Source organism: Diaphorina citri, unplaced genomic scaffold, assembly GCF_000475195.1.
Source record: "Diaphorina citri unplaced genomic scaffold, Diaci psyllid genome assembly version 1.1 scaffold1698, whole genome shotgun sequence".
NCBI classification, from domain to species: domain Eukaryota; kingdom Metazoa; phylum Arthropoda; class Insecta; order Hemiptera; family Psyllidae; genus Diaphorina; species Diaphorina citri.
In genome coordinates, this window is record NW_007379124.1 from 24,997 (window position 1) to 45,047 (window position 20,051).

The 20,051-nt window shown below is 39.0% G+C and overlaps 1 protein-coding gene across 1 annotated transcript in view; it reads right to left on the bottom strand.

The window, feature by feature from the left end:
- LOC103516910 (cystic fibrosis transmembrane conductance regulator-like) overlaps nucleotides 1-20,051 on the bottom strand; it is a 45,623-nt gene that overhangs the window by 20,150 nt on the left and 5,422 nt on the right. The window contains exons 2-5 of the mRNA XM_026829184.1: nucleotides 16,615-16,744; nucleotides 12,228-12,338; nucleotides 10,678-10,812; nucleotides 6,919-7,003 (exon numbers count right to left, since the gene is read on the bottom strand). Coding sequence (XP_026684985.1) covers nucleotides 6,919-7,003; nucleotides 10,678-10,812; nucleotides 12,228-12,338; nucleotides 16,615-16,694 — 411 coding nt within the window. The 5' untranslated portion in view covers nucleotides 16,695-16,744. The remainder of the gene's footprint in view (nucleotides 1-6,918; nucleotides 7,004-10,677; nucleotides 10,813-12,227; nucleotides 12,339-16,614; nucleotides 16,745-20,051) is intronic.

Genomic DNA, 20,051 nt, shown 5'->3' on the forward strand with positions numbered 1-20,051 from the left:
GAACCGCTCTTCCGATCTTCACAAATATGGAAATATGGGACTCATTAGGTTCCTGTTTTGATACATGCCGAAGAAAAATTTCCGATATTTCAACGAATATTTCATGCAGTTAAGGAAAGGAATCGTTTTAATTTAGAGAAAAAATTAGTGATAGGTTGCCACTAGCCACTAGTTAGGGGGGAAGAACTCTATCATTGGGTTGTCTCCCCTGATTTACTCGTAGGTTGTTGGAATGCTAAATTGTAGTGTCGAGCTTCCCGATATAGAGTTCAATATTGAGCTGTGTCCATACTTGGTCGACATCGTCGACTGAAACCGTACACTGCCTTGACAACAGAGATTCACCTGGTTACCTCGTCGATCGACGGCATCGACTATGTGTGGACACAGCTTTTAGAGTTCCGGAACCGAGTCACTGGATTGGGCTTCCGCGGCACCCTAGTTTTTTCCTCAGTGCAAGGTTCCCCAAAATTGGCTTTTTCGAAAAAAAAAGGCTTTTTTTGTCGGTGGTGGGTGTCGAACCGGGGACCTTCTGCATTGCTGTCTAATTTATACTCGGGTAATAAATCATATACAAATGTTGACGTACGTGGGACTTAAGATATCAACTTGATTCTTGCACAAACAACAGAGATCTCCATGTAAAACCATGATTAATATATGACACTGTGTAAACAATAGTAATCGTCTGTGGAATTAAAGGATTTGTGTACTGTGAACAACTGTTCTAAAACTTGAAATATACTACCTAGGATAGTATAGAAAATATCACAGAAGGGTGTGATATAAATACTAGAAGATTTCATCTAGGAGAGTATAGAAAATATCACAGAAGAATGATATAAAAGACTAGAAGATTTCATCAATCATCAAATAAGTAAGAAACAAGAGTCTCAGGGAAGACAAAAGAAGGTAAAAAGCGTAAAATCAATCACGTACATATTTAAATTTCCTTGTGCCCAATGATTGTATTATTTCTTCGAAACTATATCACATAAAAAAAACTTCTTCTAAGTTTGAAGAACCAAGTAGGGTTCCCATGACCGCTGCCGAGTTCTGAATAGCGCGGGATATCCTCTTTGTCGAAGGAAATATTCAGATTCCATACATCCGAAAACCGGACAGCCGGATGAGTCGTGTTCGCTAGAAGATAGCATACGTCCGGATTCCGGATAGTGTTACTTGTGTAAAACCATGATTAATATATGACACTGTGTAAACAATAGTAATCGTCTGTGGAATTAAAGGATTTGTGTACTGTGAACAACTGTTCTAAAACTTGAAATATACTACCTAGGATAGTATAGAAAATATCACAGAAGGGTGTGATATAAATACTAGAAGATTTCATCAATCATCAAATAAGTAAGAAACAAGAGTGTCAGGGAAGACAAAAGAAGGTAAAAAGCGTAAAATCAATCACGTATTTAAATTTCCTTGTGCCCAATGATTGTATTATTTCTTCGAAACTATATCACATAAAAAACTTCTTCTAAGTTTGAAGAACCAAGTAGGGTTCCCATGACCGCTGCCGAGTTCTGAATAGCGCGGGACATCCTTTGTCGAAGGAAATGTTGAGATTCCATACATCCGAAAACCGGACGGCCGGATGAGTCGTGTTCGCTAGAAGATAGCATACGTCCGGATTCCGGATAGTGTTACTTGAGGGTCTTCTCAAATAGTTGTGTCAAAGGTATCCGTGCGTAGAATGTCTCCCACCTTTCTATAGATGAGGCTGCATCCGGCCACTCGTAACTCCATGCCGAGCGCTTGGACGACCAAATCGTACTGATGGTCAATCAGCAAATCCACCACTATCAGCGCAACGAGAGCCCAACAGGCCGTCGGGGCAGTTAACGGCATTCCCTGAACAAATATGAGTTGTTCAACAAGAACAACTCATATTTGTTCAGCGCCTTCACTCAGGACTCGAACCATCAACCTCCTGCTCCTAAGTCCAACGCGTCGACCACTACACCACTCTTCATAACCTAGTAACCTTCAAGTACCTACTATTTCTTTTGCAAAGGAAATTTCAGGCTGGCATTCTCCCTGTTCAAAGTCACCCAGCCAGACCACTACACCACTGCGGTTGGCTGGATATGTATTTCATTATCAAGGTCAAACGTCAAGCTTTTCCCCCTTTGAACAAACTGAACGCAAGTGGTGAACGTAAATTATGGCCATACATGTCTTTCCTCAAGGCGCATTGTAACGGTTCAACTTTTTGTTGAAAGTTGAATAAAAAGTGACGTGAAAAGAAGGTTCTCACGTCACTTTTCCATCCAACTTTCAACAAATTGAACAAATATGAGTTGTTCAACAAGAACAACTCATATTTGTTCAGCGCCTCGAACCATCAACCTCCTGCTCCTAATTCCAACGCGTCGACCACTACATCACTCTTCATAACCTAGTAACCTTCAAGTACCTACTATTTCTTTTGCAAAGGAAATTTTCTGGCTGGCATTCTCCCTGTTCAAAGTCCCCCAGCCAGACCACTACACCACTGCGGTTGGCTGGATATGTATTTCATTATCAAGGTCAAACGTCAAGCTTTTCCCCCTTTGAACAAATACACCACTGCGGTTGGCTGAATATGTATTTCATTATCAAGGTCAAACGTCAAGCTTTTCCCCCTTTGAACAAAAATGGGTGTGACACAACATCATGTTTAACAATAATTTAACTAAGTGGATTATCCCGAGGGATGGCAGCAAAAGTAGGGCAGTGGTACTCAAAATGTTCACATGACAGTAGTTCAAACTCTAACAACATTTTAGGTTAAGTTAACCAAGTTTAATCTGTGGCCCGAACCACGAATGGCCGGGGTCACAAATTGAGTTTTAACTCGTGCAAAGTGGCCAATAATTGCGGACAAGATCGGCGGAAACGATAAACTGTGAACAGAAGATTAGCGGAAACAATAAACTGTGAACAGAAACGTGGAAAATAAAGATGGAATCACAAGGTCTTGAAGACGTTTCTCGGGTCTTTGGAAGTCCAGTGACCTCTAGACGCAGGATCGCCAAAAGACACAGAATCACCGTGCAAAGTGGCCAATAATTGCGGACAAGATCGGTGGAAACGATATACTGTGAACAGAAGATTAGCGGAAACAATAAACTGTGAACAGAAACGTGGAAAATAAGAGGGAATCACAAGGTCTTGAAGACGTTTCTCGGGTCTTTGTAAGTCCAGTGACCTCTAGACGCAGGATCGCCAAAAGACACAGAATCACCAAAAGATTGCGTACGTACTGTAAGCAATGATCCACCCAAGAGTCGATTGCCCGGTTTTAATCGACAAATCAAAAACAGCACATGAAAGTATGAAAGGAAACGTCTCCGGTCTTTGGACGTTTATTGGAAGAGCACATGGTCACCAATATCTGTCCCAAAACAAAAGCTCTGACCAATACCTGATCCTTAAAGAAAGCTTTGTTGACGCAGAATCGCCAAAAGATCGCCTACTATACGATCAAGTCCGGTTTTACTGAAAGGCGCTTTAACTCTAGGTAAACGAAAGCTCTGACCAATACCTGATCCTTAAAGAAAGCTTTGTTGACGCAGAATCGCCAAAAGATCGCCTAGTATACGATCAAGTCCGGTTTTACTGAAAGGCGCTTTAACTCTAGGTCGTTCGGTCCGGATTGTCCGGTTTTATTCGACAAATCAAGAACCGTAAAGAAAGCTTTGTTGACGCAGAATCGCCAAAAGATCGCCTACTAGACGATCAAGTCCGGTTTTACTGAAAGGCGCTTTAACTCTAGGTCGTTCGGTCCGGATTGTCCGGTTTTATTCGACAAATCAAGAACCGCAAATGAAAATGTTGGAGGGCAACGTCCGATGGCCTTTGCTCCCAATAATCCGCTGAGAAACCATCAGGAAGTCCGGTTTTTTCTGGACAGGTTGGAAAGACACAATACACACCAAAAATTCGCCCGAAAGACAAGAATTTCACACCCCAATATCCTAACCAGAAGCAGTTTTGGTACAGACTGTTTGATAACTTCAAACAGTTGGCATTGAGAGTTCTCAATTTGGTACAGGGTGTTCCAGAAATTCAGGACAATGAGATAACCCACTCTCTGGGTCCTGCAATTCAGGAGCGAGAGTATTCCGCCTTCAGGTTTGTAATCGGACACCACCCAGTAAGAAACACATGTCCCAAGAAAAAGTACCCTTCAACCACTGTAAAAGAAAGCGCCATTAGCAATAGAACCGTACCCAGAATTTCCACTTAAAATCCCAAAAAGTTACGTCACTCAAAAGAAAGGATAGTAAAGAAATTTTAATTGTGTTGGGCACAGATGCTTTTATAGGACTTGACTTTTGGGACTCGAACCACCAACCTTCAGATTCAAAGTCCGCCGAATAATTGACAGAAAAATATTTATTTTCTTGTGATTATTTTTTGTTTGTACTTTTCATTATTTCTTTATAAGTTTATTATTTTTTAAAGCCATTATGGCAGAAGTGTTAGGGTAGAAACACACTACTATCACGTCACGTGAGCTCATGAGAAGTCAGAAAGATGTAGTTCAATGTTTTCCCATAATATTGTAGACAATTTCCTTCAGGACAGCCCACACTACCATCACGTGACGTTGACGTGAAGCTTCAACCTTTAGTTTATTCATGTTGTTTCAAGACAACCGTATTGCTCAGAAAGTAATCAGTCAATTTCTTTTCAACATGTGTCGTGTTAATTTCATCAATCTCCATCTCAGCGTTCACAGGTTATGTTATCGCGGATCAAGCAGAAGCAGAGATACAAATCAATCGGACATACAATTTAATACACAATCATTCAGTTGATTCTTGGAATTCATTTCGGACATTCATAAAGAATTTATTACAATCAAACCAGGGAAAGTGTTTTCTTCATAAAAATGTTGCACATATGTATGTAAATATTTTTCTTGAGATGTGTCCACACATAGTCGACGACTGGACACACCTTTAAATATGACTGTTGTAAATAATTATTTTCTTCACCTACTGCTGCACTCTAAGCTCCTCCCCCTCAGATAACTCCTTTTCAAACCCCACCGTTCCCGCCCACCCACTGTGATTGGTTTACCTTTCTAAGCTCAACCCACTTCCAGCACTTTAAGCTCCTCCCACTCATAGTTCCACCTCTTCCAGCACTTTAAGCTCCTCCCACTCATAGTACTCCTCCTCCTAAAATCAAATCGATCCCGCCCTCTCAGTTTACGAATTTTAACTTAGCTCCGCCTACTTTAACAGTGCCACCTACTTTAGAACTCTAAGCTCCTCCAACTTCAATTACCTACTTATACTCCAACCACAACATTCCCTAAATCCCATTGTAGAACTTTTGATATTATTTAGTCCAACACTCTTGGCTTCACCCACTTTAATACCTAGTACCGCCTACTTCAGCTCTTGAAGCTCCTCCCACTTCAATTACCCCTCCTTCTCAAACCCCACCGTTTCCACCCACCCACTGTGATTGGTTTACCTTTCGGAAAAGCAACGCGCACGCCGCCACCTTCATTTTCATCGCGATGTGAGCCATACAGAAAGCGTACGAGTGTTGGAACAGCGCATAGGTGCCGATCGCCAGGGCCAGACAGGCTCCGCCCATCAGCGCCTGATTGGACGAGAGCTCAGCCAATGAGGAGTCAGGAGGCAGGGGAAAGCGAGACAGGATGAGGGCGATACAGAGCGGTCGCATCGGACTGAGGGAGAGAGGAGGGGAGTATCAGGAGAGTAGGGAAGGAGGGATTTTTTTGGATTTGCCAATTTTTTTTTTTCATTTGAATTTTTGAATTAGTAGTTAACTCGACGCCCAATTTTCGACATGATTAAGCACTTAGGTGTTTGTCTGTTTCTCCCAACATGACTGTCGAACAGACTGTCCGATTTTGATTATTTTTAGTAAATATACGTAATATGTCACCCGGAGTACTTTTCTTCAACCACAAAAAATTTCATCAAAATCAGTCGAGCCGTTTTTGCGTGAAAAGAGGACAAGCAAAGGTCTATTTAGCGTGACAAATACACATACATACAGACAGAAATTTTTCTAATGTGATTTTTGGAATCGTGAATGCATAAGGAGTAAGAATAACTAAAAATTTCACAATTGCACCCTAGTTTTTTTCTGAGTGCAAGGTTCCCCAAAATTGGCTTCAAAAAGAGGCTTTTTTGTCGGTGGTGGGTGTCGAACCCGGGACCTTCTGCATTGTTGTCTAATTTATACTCGGGTAATAAATCATATACAAATGTTGACGTACGTGGGACTTAAGATATCAACTTGATTCTTGCACAAACAACCGTACAAAGAATTAGATTATTTTCAAGCATCAGAACCAATTATAATTAGGTAGATAATTATATTATTTATGTATTTAGTTTGACATTATTTTCAGGTGCAATGGCATCGGCATTGCTCTCAGTTTTCATGATTTGGGAGAGCAAAAAACAGAGATTCTCTGCGCAAGCGCAAGGACATCACTTTTACCGCTAAGGATTCACTGCGGGCCTCCCTCCATTCCAATGAAATGGAGGTCTTTTCTGACGAAATTCCCGTCTGTCCAGTACGTAGAACTATTGCATCCCGGGCATACCTAAATACAACCCTGCTTTCTGGTACGGACTCTGGTCGCCTCACCCCTCTCAATATGGCCCTGGTACTCAACTACTCTCAGCATTACTGAGAAGGATGTGAAATTGTGAATACGTCCGTAATCGTTCCACTATCTCATCAGTTTTTTGCTGATAGCAAGCAAGATCCGTTTGTCAAGTGTTGTGACGAAGGTGCAAGATATTTGTTTCTACTGACTTCGTGTCAGGCACACTGAGAAAAAATTAGTGATAGGTTGCCACTAGCCACTAGTTAGGGGGGAAGAACTCTATCATTGGGTTGTCTCCCCTGATTTACTCGTAGGATAGCGCCCGCCGCTGAAGGACTCGAGTCTTCGGGCGGGGAAAAGTATTCAATGACGCGTCCAAGAAGGAACGGTTGACTCATCCTGCGTACCGCAACGACCGGGAATTTCAGGCCCACAGACACAAACAGGACACAACAGAGGAAGCAGAAAAAAAAGAACAGTTACGAGATAGAAAAGAGATTAAACTAGCATAGAAAAATCCCAAGAAAAACGGTTTGGGGTCAAAACTAGCGTACAAGAAAGTCAAAATCCCAAGAAAAAAAGTTTTTATAGGATGCATTGAAAAGTTTAGGAAAACCCAGCGAGCAAGTGATGTGAGACAACCATGTTAATAATGACCTTGATGAAAATAGATACAACATGCTTCCCCTGTCATGTGGAGCACGACGGTTACTAACTACATGAAAAAGACACACAAACTAAACTACACCTCACGAAAAAAGAACAAAAACCATTCACAAGTCAATTTGTAGGAATTAGTTCAGGGTGAAATGACCTTAAGCTATATTTTATTCTTTTTTTTTTTTTTTTTTTTTTTAAAACTTTTTTTTTCATGATCTTTTTCCCTACAATGAGGAAACTGATTGAAATTGCATTTCATGCATTTTGCCTTCGAAAAAAAAAGTAGAAACATGATATGCCTACATAATAATAATGCATTTTCATGAGGTTTTTACCAGTCGATGGAATAGATTGATGTTCACCCTAGACTCATTTTACACATTTTTTCTTCGTTTTTTTCCTCATCTTATCTTCTAGTTTCTTTAAGGTCAAACTTTCTTGACTTGGCGGGGCGCTCCTTAATTCTCCTTCTATTCGTTTTCTTCTTTTACATTATGATTATTGTTTTTAATTTCAATTTCATTTTGTTTCACCATCTTAAAATATTTCTCCATCTATGGTCATCATTTCCTTAATTCAATTTATGGTCTCTTAAAAGGGTACGTATATGGGGTATGTATTAGGCTGTACGTTTCCTAAGGGATGTCAAGGGAGATAAGGCTTTCTACTTGACCAAACGTTCTAAGGTTAACACGAAATATCTTCGGTAAAGTTAATTTCGACTTTCGACCTTATGCAACACAAAAGTATAAGGGCGGACGCGTAGTACCTTGTACCGAAAGCAACAAGGCATAACCATTTAACCTTTTACCGAAAGCTACCTCTCCCAGGCTCCCAGCACACGTGACAATAAACTGAAAAAGCATAGTAATATGGAATACCATAGGATTCATGGAATACCATAGGATAAATGGAATACTATAGGATTCATGGAATACCATGGGATATATGGAACACCATAGGATTCATGGAATACCATAGGATTCATGGAATGCCATAGGATTCATGGAATACCATAGGACACGTGACATTTCATGGAATACCATAGGATACATGGAATACCATAGGATTCATGGAATACCATAGGATATATGGAATACCATAGGATATATGGAATACCATAGGATTCATGGAATACCATAGGATTCATGGAATACCATAGGATTCATGGAATACCATAGGATTCATGGAATACCATAGGATACATGACGATTGAGGAGTGGCGGTCCCCTCTGATTTTAATTGAAACCAGACCGCCATCGTGGTGGTCATCAAATTACTGTTAATTATTTACTCTACTTATGTATGTAATTTACTCAATGTATATTATTTACTCTATTTATGAATGTAATTTATGAGTAAACTGACTCGAATGTTGTAACAACGTACGGCGACCTTGAAATATTAGAAATGAACTCTTATCTCGATAATTTACGCGTATATAGGGTGCTCAGAAAACCTGTGTACAGCGCGCTATCTGTGAATATGTACAGTTTGTACAGGGAAAACTGAGAAAGCTGTGTATACCCTTGTTTAAAGACACAAAAGATCTAAAAAGGTCGCAGTGACATAGGGCGTTTATTATAGCCGATGCGATGGCCCTACTTGTAATAAATACCCTTGTTAAATCCACTCGGATTTCCCATGTGTTTGTTTGTACCCCTAAGTCCCTTTTCCTCTGGGTATGACCCCTGAAAAGTCCCTTTATCCCTGTGTTTTTACCCCTGAAAAGTTCATTTTCCCATGTTTCTACCTCTGAAAAGTCCCTTTTCCCCTGTCCCCTGTGTATGACCCGTGAAAAGTCCCTCTACTCTAGTGATTTTGAGTAAAGATACATGCCAATTTAATGTAGGTAGGTAGGAAAAAAACCCCAACATTTTCTATTCAGATTATCTTGAGAAATTCAGAAGATTGATTTTTTGAAACATCCCCAAACATATCAAAAGTCCAAAATTACACAACGCAAACATACCAAAAGCCCAAAATTACATAGATTCATAATTTTACTATTTTCACTATTATTTGATAGTGATAGGTAGAAACACGCTACTATCACGTCACGTGATCTCACGTGTGTTTCTACCTTTGACGTATTGAAGAAAAAATCCGGATTATTTGATATGTTTACTCAATACCGGTCCGGAGTTAGAAACTGTTGAATTTCAGAAAGGTCCAACGAAGAAAACAAAGTTCGGCTCTTCTGGGTTATAAAGACAGTTTGGCTTACCTTTCTAGTTTGTTGCCCAAAATAATAATAATAAAAAAATCAATTAAATTCAAAACCAACGGGTCGATAGTTAAACAAGAGCGTTGTGTTCAACCTGACCCAGTGGACAGTCGCGGGTTCGAATCCCAGACAAGGCAAATATTTAATGCACTCCCATGCATGTTAGAGCTCTAGACTATCCCGCGGTCTACAGTCTCAAGTGGTCCCGAGCACAAATATTACAGTGGTCCCGGGCACTCCACTTTCGGCGCTACTCATAAAGTGCCTTTCAGGTCCCAAAATGAGGCTGTAGACTGGTCTGACCCAGTGGACAGTCGCGGGTTCGAATCCCAGGCAAGGTAAATATTTAATGCACTCTCATGCATGTTAGAGCTCTACACTATCCCGCGGTCTACAGTCTCAAATGGTCCCGGGCACAAATATTACAGTGGTCCCGGGCACTCCACTTTCGGCGCTACTCATAAAGTGCCTTTCAGGTCCCAAAATGAGGCTGTAGACTGGAGCATTATTAAATTTAGGAATACATAATGGAGCAGTTGCAAATGGGTAAAAATTATAAATAAATGGTCGATTCCTATGTAAAAAGTTGGGAAAAATGACTACTTAGAACATGTACTTATGACACGAGTGAAGTACTTATAACATGTACTTATGACACGAGTGATGTACTTATAACATGTACTTATGACATATACCTATACTTACTTATGACCTAAACATTTATATCTACATATACCGTAACCGTATAGAACCTCGATAATTTCAACTTCCATTATTTCAACTCCAAAAACAAGTGTTTTTTCCAGCTTTCAAAGGATAACCTCTCTTATCAGAGGAAACTTCTATTTTTCAAAGGATATCCCATCCTATTTAAAAAAAAAAAAAGATCATAGAAAGAGATCATTTCAACCTTGATCATTTCAACTACCCCGGTTACCATTAGTTGAAATAATCGAGGTTCTAAATATACACTTATTTACAAACCGTACTCTCGAACCCATAAAATACACAAAACTCTGCGTTAGACTGCTGGGGTAAAGGGACTTTTCAGTCTCATTTGAGCAGTATAAACAGGGTCTATTCTTCTCCACTATAAAGTTATTTGTCGCCAGAGTTTTTCTCGTCACACCCTGTTCAGGACAAAAACACAAGACGCTGACACACGGAGCAATGAGAGGTCACTTACCTGAGTACACACTCCATGAAGGCCAGCACCAGCCCGTATAGAATCATCTTGGGGCCGAAACACTTGGCCAGGGATCGGAGGAACGAAGGCTCCCGGCCCCGCTTCTTGGCCGTGATGAGCTCTTCATTCCAAATCCTGGAGAAAAGAGGGATAAAATTAAAAAGGATTAAAAAATAATAATAACAAATAGGTTTGGCGGAGGGAACTGTAACAAAGAAGGTCTTCTAGTCCCGAAATCGAAGATTGAAAGCACTGTGCCAAATATTTGTCCAAACTCTGCTCAAGCCCAAGCATTTCCCCATCCGTGGCACAAGCTCTGCTTATACGGATGGGTATGCCATTTATAAGAAAAATGTACGCTCTGAGTGTTTTGTCGATCAAAAATAAATGGAAACTTGTTAAAAACTGTACCATAGAGTCTGATCCCAAATAAATTTAGACATATTTGGTGTTTTGATGGGCACTTCTGATGTTTGCAAACGAAGCTTATTTTTGATGGCAAATACATGACAAATATTTGGCACAATGTCAAAGGTAGGTACCTAGACAGTTGAAAAAAAAAAAAATGTACCTTGAAACCGCTTTCGCATTACTTCAAGGCACATTCTTTACCATCCACGCCTATCCAAGAACGGAAAAGTATGTACCTTGAAACCGCTTTCGCATTACTTCAAGGCACATTCTTTACCATCCACGCCTATCCAAGAACGGAAAAGTTCGGTCAGAAAATTTCCGCCCTGGCCGAGATTCGAACCCAGCACCTCCAGATTGAGAGTCAGCACTCTTGACTGTTCAGCCACAGAGGTGGGCAAGGTTGGCTTAACCCATGAGAGCCGAAGCCTACATTAAAGTCACACCAAACTTGACCAAACCTTTCTCTCTTTTTCGCTGATATCTCAGTTGCTCCACGACAGAGTACATCGGGGATTTGTCTATTAGTTAGAAAACAATTTTACTATTTTCACTATTATTTGATAGTGATTGGTAGAAACACGCTACTATCACGTCACGTGATCTCACGTGTGTTTCTACCTTTGACGTATTGAATAAAAAATCCGGATTATTTGATATGTTTACTCAATACCGGTCCGGAGTTGGAAACTGTTAAATTTCAGAAAGGTCCAACGAAGAAAACAAAGTTCGGCTCTTCTGGGTTAAAGACAGTTTGGCTTACCTTTCTAGTTTGTTGCCCAGAACCTCTCTTGGGCCAGCCACAATCAGGTAGACTTGTTAGGTACGGCTGAAAAAGTCCGTCTGTCAGGTCTACCTGATAGTGAGTGACTGGCCTTATGACCGATCTTACCTCTGACCTCTGAGAGTTAACATTAACACAATGTCAAGGGTTTTCTCTGACGCCACCCATTTGATTAACACAGGCCAGTATTTCTTAAACTCTGGATTAATTGAAATATCAATGCCTCACCAGAGACCAGGAGGACTTAGAGGCACAATAAAATGGCACTGAAGCGTGAAAAATGAAATTTGATTTCTATCCAACGAAGAAAACAAAGTTCGGCTCTTCTGGGTTAAGTAAAGACAGTTTGGCTTACCTTTCTAGTTTGTTGCCCAGATAACTGGACGTGTGTTCACGAAGTGGCTCATAGAGATCCGTCACCTCCAAGTCCCTCTTCCTGCCTTCCCGAAACAGGCCCAATGTCCAACTGGAATCACAATAATAATAATAATTTAGAACTAGGATAATAATTTAGAACTAGGACAGGAAGATATACACAAGTCCCTCTTCCTGCCTTCCCGAAACAGGCCCAATGTCCAACTGGAATCAGTGAGGCATCTTCTGCTGACAACTGGGACAGCAGACAATTCTTATAGGCTTAGAAGACTCAACATTTCTCGCAGCTGTGAAATCCGGGAAAGTACAGCTACTGCATCAGCCTGCTGTAAATCATAACCAAGACCATGGTATAGTATTATTTGTTTGCTGATCAAACATCGAACTTCAAGTGTCAAGGTCAGATAATATCTTGAATCTTCCCAGGGATTTTTTCTTCCTCTTGAGCGTACATATATTCGTGGAGATGTCAAAACTCCCTGCAATAAACAGTGATACTCCTATAAAAGGAATTGAAAATCTGGGACCACTTTTAAACCATTTGTACTTTGGACACAGTGAAACTCGACATTATAGTCAGAACGATGTTTTGTCTGTTCTTGAAGTACGACGCGACGTGAAATGGCCTCTTGTTACTATCTCAGAAAACATGAAGATCCCATTAACCCCGATTAGTCTCAGAACTTCAAGAAAGTAAAAAGTGGGTGTCCCTTACAGCTGGGCATACATATAAAACTTGACACTTTGTGCTAAAGTTATTGACTACAAACGCCCACTTTAGAACTGGGATAATAATTTTAATAATAATTTAGAACAAGGATATTAATTTAGAACTAGGATAATAATTTAGAACTAGGACAGGAAGATACAGGCCCAATGTCCAACTGGAATCACAATAATAATAATAATAATAATTTAGAACAAGGATAATAATTTAGAACTAGGATAGGAAGATATACACAAGTCCCTCTTCCTGCCTTCCCGAAACAGGCCCAATGTCCAACTGGAATCACAATAATAATAATTTAGAACTGGGATAATAATTTAGAACTAGGACAGGAAGATATACACAAGTCCCTCTTCCTGCCTTCCCGAAACAGGCCCAATGTCCAACTGGAATCACAATAATAATAATTTAGAACTAAGATAATAATTTTAATAATAATTTAGAACAAGGATAATAATTTAGAACTGGGATAATAATTTAGAACTAGGACAGGAAGATATACACAAGTCCCTCTTCCTGCCTTCCCGAAACAGGCCCAATGTCCAACTGGAATCACAAGCATAATAAATGAGAAACTAGTCCATATACCCTATAACGTATACCTAATTAGTCCATATAACATATAAGTACCTATTCGTAGTTAGTGATTGAATATTTTCGACAAATTTTGTCAAAATCGGACAAACAATTCGAGAGTTAAGTAGGGTGAAACAAAAAAACCCAAGGAGTCCCAAGTTCAAAACCCAACATCTAATGATAATAATTTAATTCTATTCTCTTTCCTGGACAGTGTTAAGGTAGAAACACGCTACTATCACGTCACGTGATCTCACGTGTGTTTCTACCTTTGACCTATTGAAGAAAAAATGCGGATAATCAATCACGAGCTTTACAACTCAGGAAAAGATCGATTATACTGCACGTCTATTAATATTGATAACATTACATGTAGCGTACAATGTAGCTATTGACTCATTAAATCTTATGTAACCGCTTTATTGTACAGGTAGGTATTATTCTTGTGAAGTGTTTGATAAGGATTCAATAGGTAGACCTGCCTAGCCTAGATGATCAAACTAAATTCCTAAATTGTTATGATGCTGCACAATGTGTTGTAAGAATTATGACATGTTGAAAGCTAGGCACCCACCAGGCCCGTATCCAAGATTTTCTCTAGGGAGGGGGGGGGGGGCCTAAACCGGGAGGGAGGCCCGTATCCAAGATTTTCTCTAGGGAGGGGGGGGGGAGTCTAAACAGTGATGTACGGGGGGATGGATGCTCCAAATTTTCCGAATCCGGTCCACAGTAGAGGAGAAAAAAGCCCGAGTGGAGCCTCGCCCGTCCTAAATACAGCCCTGCTAGGCGCCTAACCTATTATGAACCCTTACAAAGTAAGTATAAACACGTATAACCTATTAGTAGACAGTTAGTTAAAATGGTTTACTTACTTAGTAATAATAATTTAATAAAAAATAATTAAAATATAGTAAAAAAAATCTTCTAGCAAAATTTCATTAATGGGACAAACGATTATTTTTTATCGTTGAACGAACATGCAGAAAAAATCCTTACTTAAATGCAAATTTAATCAATTTAAAAATATTAGAACTCACTTGGAAAAATTGAATTGGGGAAACTGAAGGTATCTAACTGCCAAGGTCTTATCGTTCCGAAAGCGAAGAGAGAAGGAAGACAGGATAGGAGAAAGCCAGCAGCCAGCCGTTCCAAGAACGAACTTTATCTGTATAAAATAAAATCCGCCTCGGGCGGGAATCGAACCCGCTAACTAGACTGTCTAGAACCCACATTGTTTGTTAAAAAAAATACCTCATTTAAGGTAAAACACCCAGTCATCGACACCCTTAAGGATTTTTTCATTTTTAATTTGCTATAACTCGTCCATTTATTGAGGTAATTAAGTGATTATAGACTTTTTTTAATTGTTATATACTTTTCTTTTAAACTGATTAATTTCCGATTCAATAACATTAACCATGTCTTCAGAATTAACTGATTTATCAGAAAACCCCTGTTGTTTCTATAATCGTCACCTTTTGAGAGTGCTTGTTGAAATTTTCGGAACCTTCTGTATGAGTAATCGCCCTATGTTGTAACCAGTACTCTGAGTACTGATCTTACCTACCATGAATGATTTTTTTTAAAGCAGTCCAATGTTTTTTTACTTTCTATTATTTTAAATATTATTATTACTTATCAATCTTATCATTATTACTTTTATTCTTTCTTTACATACTATTGTTACTGTCAATATTTAATTACTTCTGCTCCTGAAAAATAAATACCTATCATGTAAGTAACAGGTAAAAGATACCTAAGTATGCACACTAAAATAATCTTAAATGTAAAATTAGATAAAAAGGTACTTGAACAGTATGTAGGTAGGTAAGTAAGTAGGTAACTACATTATTGTACTCAAATTTCTTTCTAGATTACTGAGGGTAGGTAGTATTTTAGACCTTTTTTTCCAAAAAGAAAGTGCAATCTCAGGCTTAAAACTTTGGAAAATCATCAGTTTCTAATCTACATTTTTTTCTTTAATACCTACTACCCTTAAGTACCTATGTACCTACCTACCTTCAGTCTTTTTCAATCTAATATTTTTTTACATTTTCCATTACTTAAGTAGAAAGAATTTTCTACTAAAAAAAAGAAAAAGATGTGAAATTACCCTCAGATCATCTGACAGACCCAGCTCTCACTGCAGTCTGTAAAATTGTTGTAACATGAGTAACAAAAAAAAGCTTTTGAGACCTAGGTCTGTCAGACCATCTGAGAGACCTAAGGTGACAAGCTTTTTCCGTCACACCTGGTAAGTAAGATGGTCTAAGAGTGAGTGGCAGGCATTATGGGATACCTATATTTTACTACGTAAGTTTGCGGTTCAACAATAAATACTCACCAAACTAGGGGAAACACTTTACTCGGTTGATCTCTGTGTGAAGTGATGGATTTCCAATAAGACCATTTGGGGTATTAATAAAACAAGAATAACTGTAAGTATTAGGTACATACGTGATTTTATGTAGGTAGGTATGTAGGTAGGTAGGTAGGTATGTAGAATAGACTTACTTAGTTAGGTAAGTACTTGAGTAGGTACTTGAGTAATTTTCAGATGAAAATAATAATTAGTAGGTACCTAAGTATGTAATAGGTAATGATAATAAAAATTCATGGACAAGACTTAAGCAGGTACATGTTTATTAATGCAAGTACATAGGTAGGTACCTACCTAGGAAATAAGATTGATTTGCCTATAAGTAGGTTGTAGGTAAGTCGATACTGCCTTTGTAAGTTCTTTTAAACAGGTACTGGCTGACATTACAGTCATATTATCCTCCATTAGAAAGATAGCAATAACTACCTAATGTATGAGAAGTTAAACACAAATCGTCTGAAAAATCGTTTAAAATTATCAGGGGTTCTCAAAAATGGCACGTTTCCTTATTTTTGGCGCTTAAATAAAAAAATGCCGATTTTTGGTACGAAGACGGTGACTAGGTGTTTTACCTTACTTAATAGATTTCTGCCCGATTATAGCAAATGGCTGAAGGCTGTTTCTACCTTTAGAGTTGATAGATTTTTTTTTCGTCCTTCCCCGGAGTTCGAACCCATGGTTTACCTGAAGGTGAGAGCCGAGAGGATGTTGCATGTGGCTCTCGGGTTGGGAGGTTTGTCATATTTCCGCTTCCCAGCGTCCATCTCGCGTCACCTTCTGCGTTCCTACGCGAGCGTTGCCCATTCACCGGGACCTGCCAACAAGAATAGAATGTAATAGAATAGAATTGAATAAAATATGGAATAAGAATGATAAAATTTCGGCCCATGGCGATCAAAATTTGTGACAAGTTATGTATTTTAAGTAAGAGGTTTTCCAGAAAATGACCAGTGGGTCTGTTCTAAGAACGACTCGGCACTACTCACTATTTACTCGAAGCACAGAAAAAAAAGGTCGTATCGCAAGTAGGTACCACCGCTGACGTTTGGAGAGAATATCTGCTATTCTGTAGGTAGGTAAGTACTAATTCTTAGCATAATGAATAGATACTTAGATGGATCATGATAATAAAAATAAAATTACACATTTCGGCTCTGATTGAGCTCAGCACAGAGATCCGATAAATTATATAGATCAAAAGTAGCTTTGGGCCCTGTTTCCAGAAAGTATGGTTCGGCTATTATTCCGGACCAAAGATCCACTATTTGGGGCTATACAGGGAAAAGGCTCAAAAGGAACTAGCGCTTCTCACGACTTTACCTTTAGCCACAGGTCGCTCAAATTTTGCAGACACCTTCCATAATTAATTACGATCAAAAGTGTCCGCGGGCCGGACTTCGAGAAATGTACGGATCGGCCGCTATTTAACGCCAAATATTTGAAAAAGCTCAAAAAGAGTTTTCGCAATGCTCCGGCCTTTAGATTTCGGCCAAATTCGCTCGAACTTGGCACGGTCCCACGCCCTCCTGAGTACCAGGCAAGCGTCTTGGCCACTACACCACCGAGGCAGGTAATGTAATGATAATAATAGTAAGTACTTAATAAAAACTAAAAAAAATCATAGCTCGGCTGGGATTGAACCCACGCTCTCCTGATTACCAGGCAAGCGTCTTTATACTACTACACCACCGAGGCAACATGAAAATCAAACAAGGAGCAGTAAAGTCTGATAAACTCTGTGATCAACATATTATGTATCATTACAGGTGAACATTTTTTATCTCAAATATGCGAGACAATAATAACCCAAGTAGGTACTTAAGTAGCCAGCTGGCCTCTAATATATTGTCTGTTTACTTAAGTACACTGTAAGTATTAGATACATACGTGATTTTATGTAGGTAAGTAGGTAGGTAGGTGGGTATGTATATATGTAGAATAGACTTACTTAGTTAGGTAAGTACTTAGGTACTTGAGTAATTTTGAGATGAAAATAATAACTAATAGGTAGGTACCTAAGTATGTAATAGGTACTTAATGATAATAAAAATTCATGGACAAGACTTACTTAAGTATACGTACATGTTTATTAATGCAAGTACATAGGTACCTAGGAAATAAGACTGATTTGCCTATAAGTAGGTTGTAGGTAAGTCGGTACTGCGTTTGTATGTTCTTTTGAGCAGATACTTAAGTACTGGCTGACATTGCAGTCATATTATCCTCCGTTAGAAAGATAGCAATAACTACCTACCAAAGTAGGTACCTACCAAACTACCGAACAATAACTACCTACCAAACTAACAACTAGGTAATCAGTAAGTAAGGTTACCTATGTATGCAGGTATCTACTTACCTGCAGTTCATAAGGTTGATAACACAATAACATAAACTATAAACTAGGTATTACCGTTATCTCGAATTTTATCAGTGAGACATCAGTGTAGGTAGACTAGGTAGGTGTTTTATTACATCAACTAACAACTAGGTACTTACCTAACTATCAACTAGGTAATCAGTAAGTAAGGTTACCTATGTGTGTAGGTATCTACTTACCTGCAGTTCATAAGGTTGATAACACAATAACAAACTATAAACTAGGTATTAAGTACCGTTATCTCGAATTTTATCAGTGAGACATCAGTGTAGGTAGACTAGGTAGGTGTTTTATTACATCAATGATAAGTTGATCTTGCAAATTGTTTCATCGGGGTATTTTCCAGGGTCGTGGGAGGTCTAGTTCTAATTCTGTAGCTAGGTACAAATTAAAGTACAAACTCAGGGAGGTAGGTAGTCTGGCTGGGGGACTTTAAACAGGGAGTAGACCAGCTTAGTCTGACTGGGGGGACTTTAAACAGGGAGGATACCAGCCTAAAAATTTCTTTAATGAAACAGCAAAGGTTGAGTGCGAAGAGAATACACTCCTTTTTTTTTTTTTTTTTTGCAAAGAAAAAGGTTGGGGGGGAAGAGAAAACCCCCCTTTTTTTTTCGATCTTAGCCAAAACCAATTGTCAGCTCAAAGCAATCACCTGATTGCTTTGGGGTAAGCCAAAAGCTGAGAGCCAAAACCTAGGGCTGATTGAGAGGCTGACGAAAAACGCCCACCCCTCTGAACAGGGAAAAAGGCGAATACAAAGAAGACTCAGGGTAGGTTTTTTTTCTGCCTGACAACCTTTGAGTTAATGTAAGAAGGTGAGTAAGTAGCATGTTGCCGAAAAAAAGTAAATCTCCTGTCACTGAATAACCTTAGAAGTTAAATAGAATAATAGAGTACTTAACGTTGAACTCAAGTAAGTACTTAAGTACAAAAATAACAGCTAAGTAAGTAAGTACTTATTTACTTTGAGTAGATAAATAGGTGCCATTCATTTCAAATATGATGCCACAGTTCAATTTTAGTAGAAAATGGTAATCTACTGACTAAATATTTGGAATATATTTTTACAGGTAAAAAATTTAATTCAGGTTTCCCTCTGACTACATATTTGAAAGAGTCTGAATTTCAGAATCAAGTGTTTACCTACCTACCTACATACCCGATATACACACAGTTCACTGTCAGTGCTGATATTGGAAAGGAATTAGATCACTCGATTTCAAAGTGTGAAGTCATGTTTGTTTTAGGTTTGAAGAGCTGATAATACCTCTCTCTAATCAGTCTAATCTCAGGTACTCCAGTAGCTGTGAGGTAAACAAGAGGTTTTAATTACTGCCATCTAAGTAGTTAAATCAGTCTAATCTCAGGTACTTCAGTAGCTGTGAGGTAAACAAGAGGTTTTAATTACTGCCATCTAAGTAGTTACCTACAAAGGTACCTCTCTACCTACATACCTATCAGTCTAAAACCTCGGATGGGACCTCCCTGTGCTTACAGAGGGACATTTGGGGCAAAAATTGGATATTGGAAATTGTTGTGATGTCTACATGAGGAACATATTAGGTACTTACTCCATATTTTTTTAGCTCTCAACTCTTATTTTGACAGCATTTTTCCTCATTAAAATTTACTTACTTAAATACTTCAGTACCTACATACCTAGTTCAGTACCTACCTACCTATGTACTTCAAATTTGGTATGTTTTGTATGTTGATTTTGGGTTGGTGCTTAAATATTATTGGC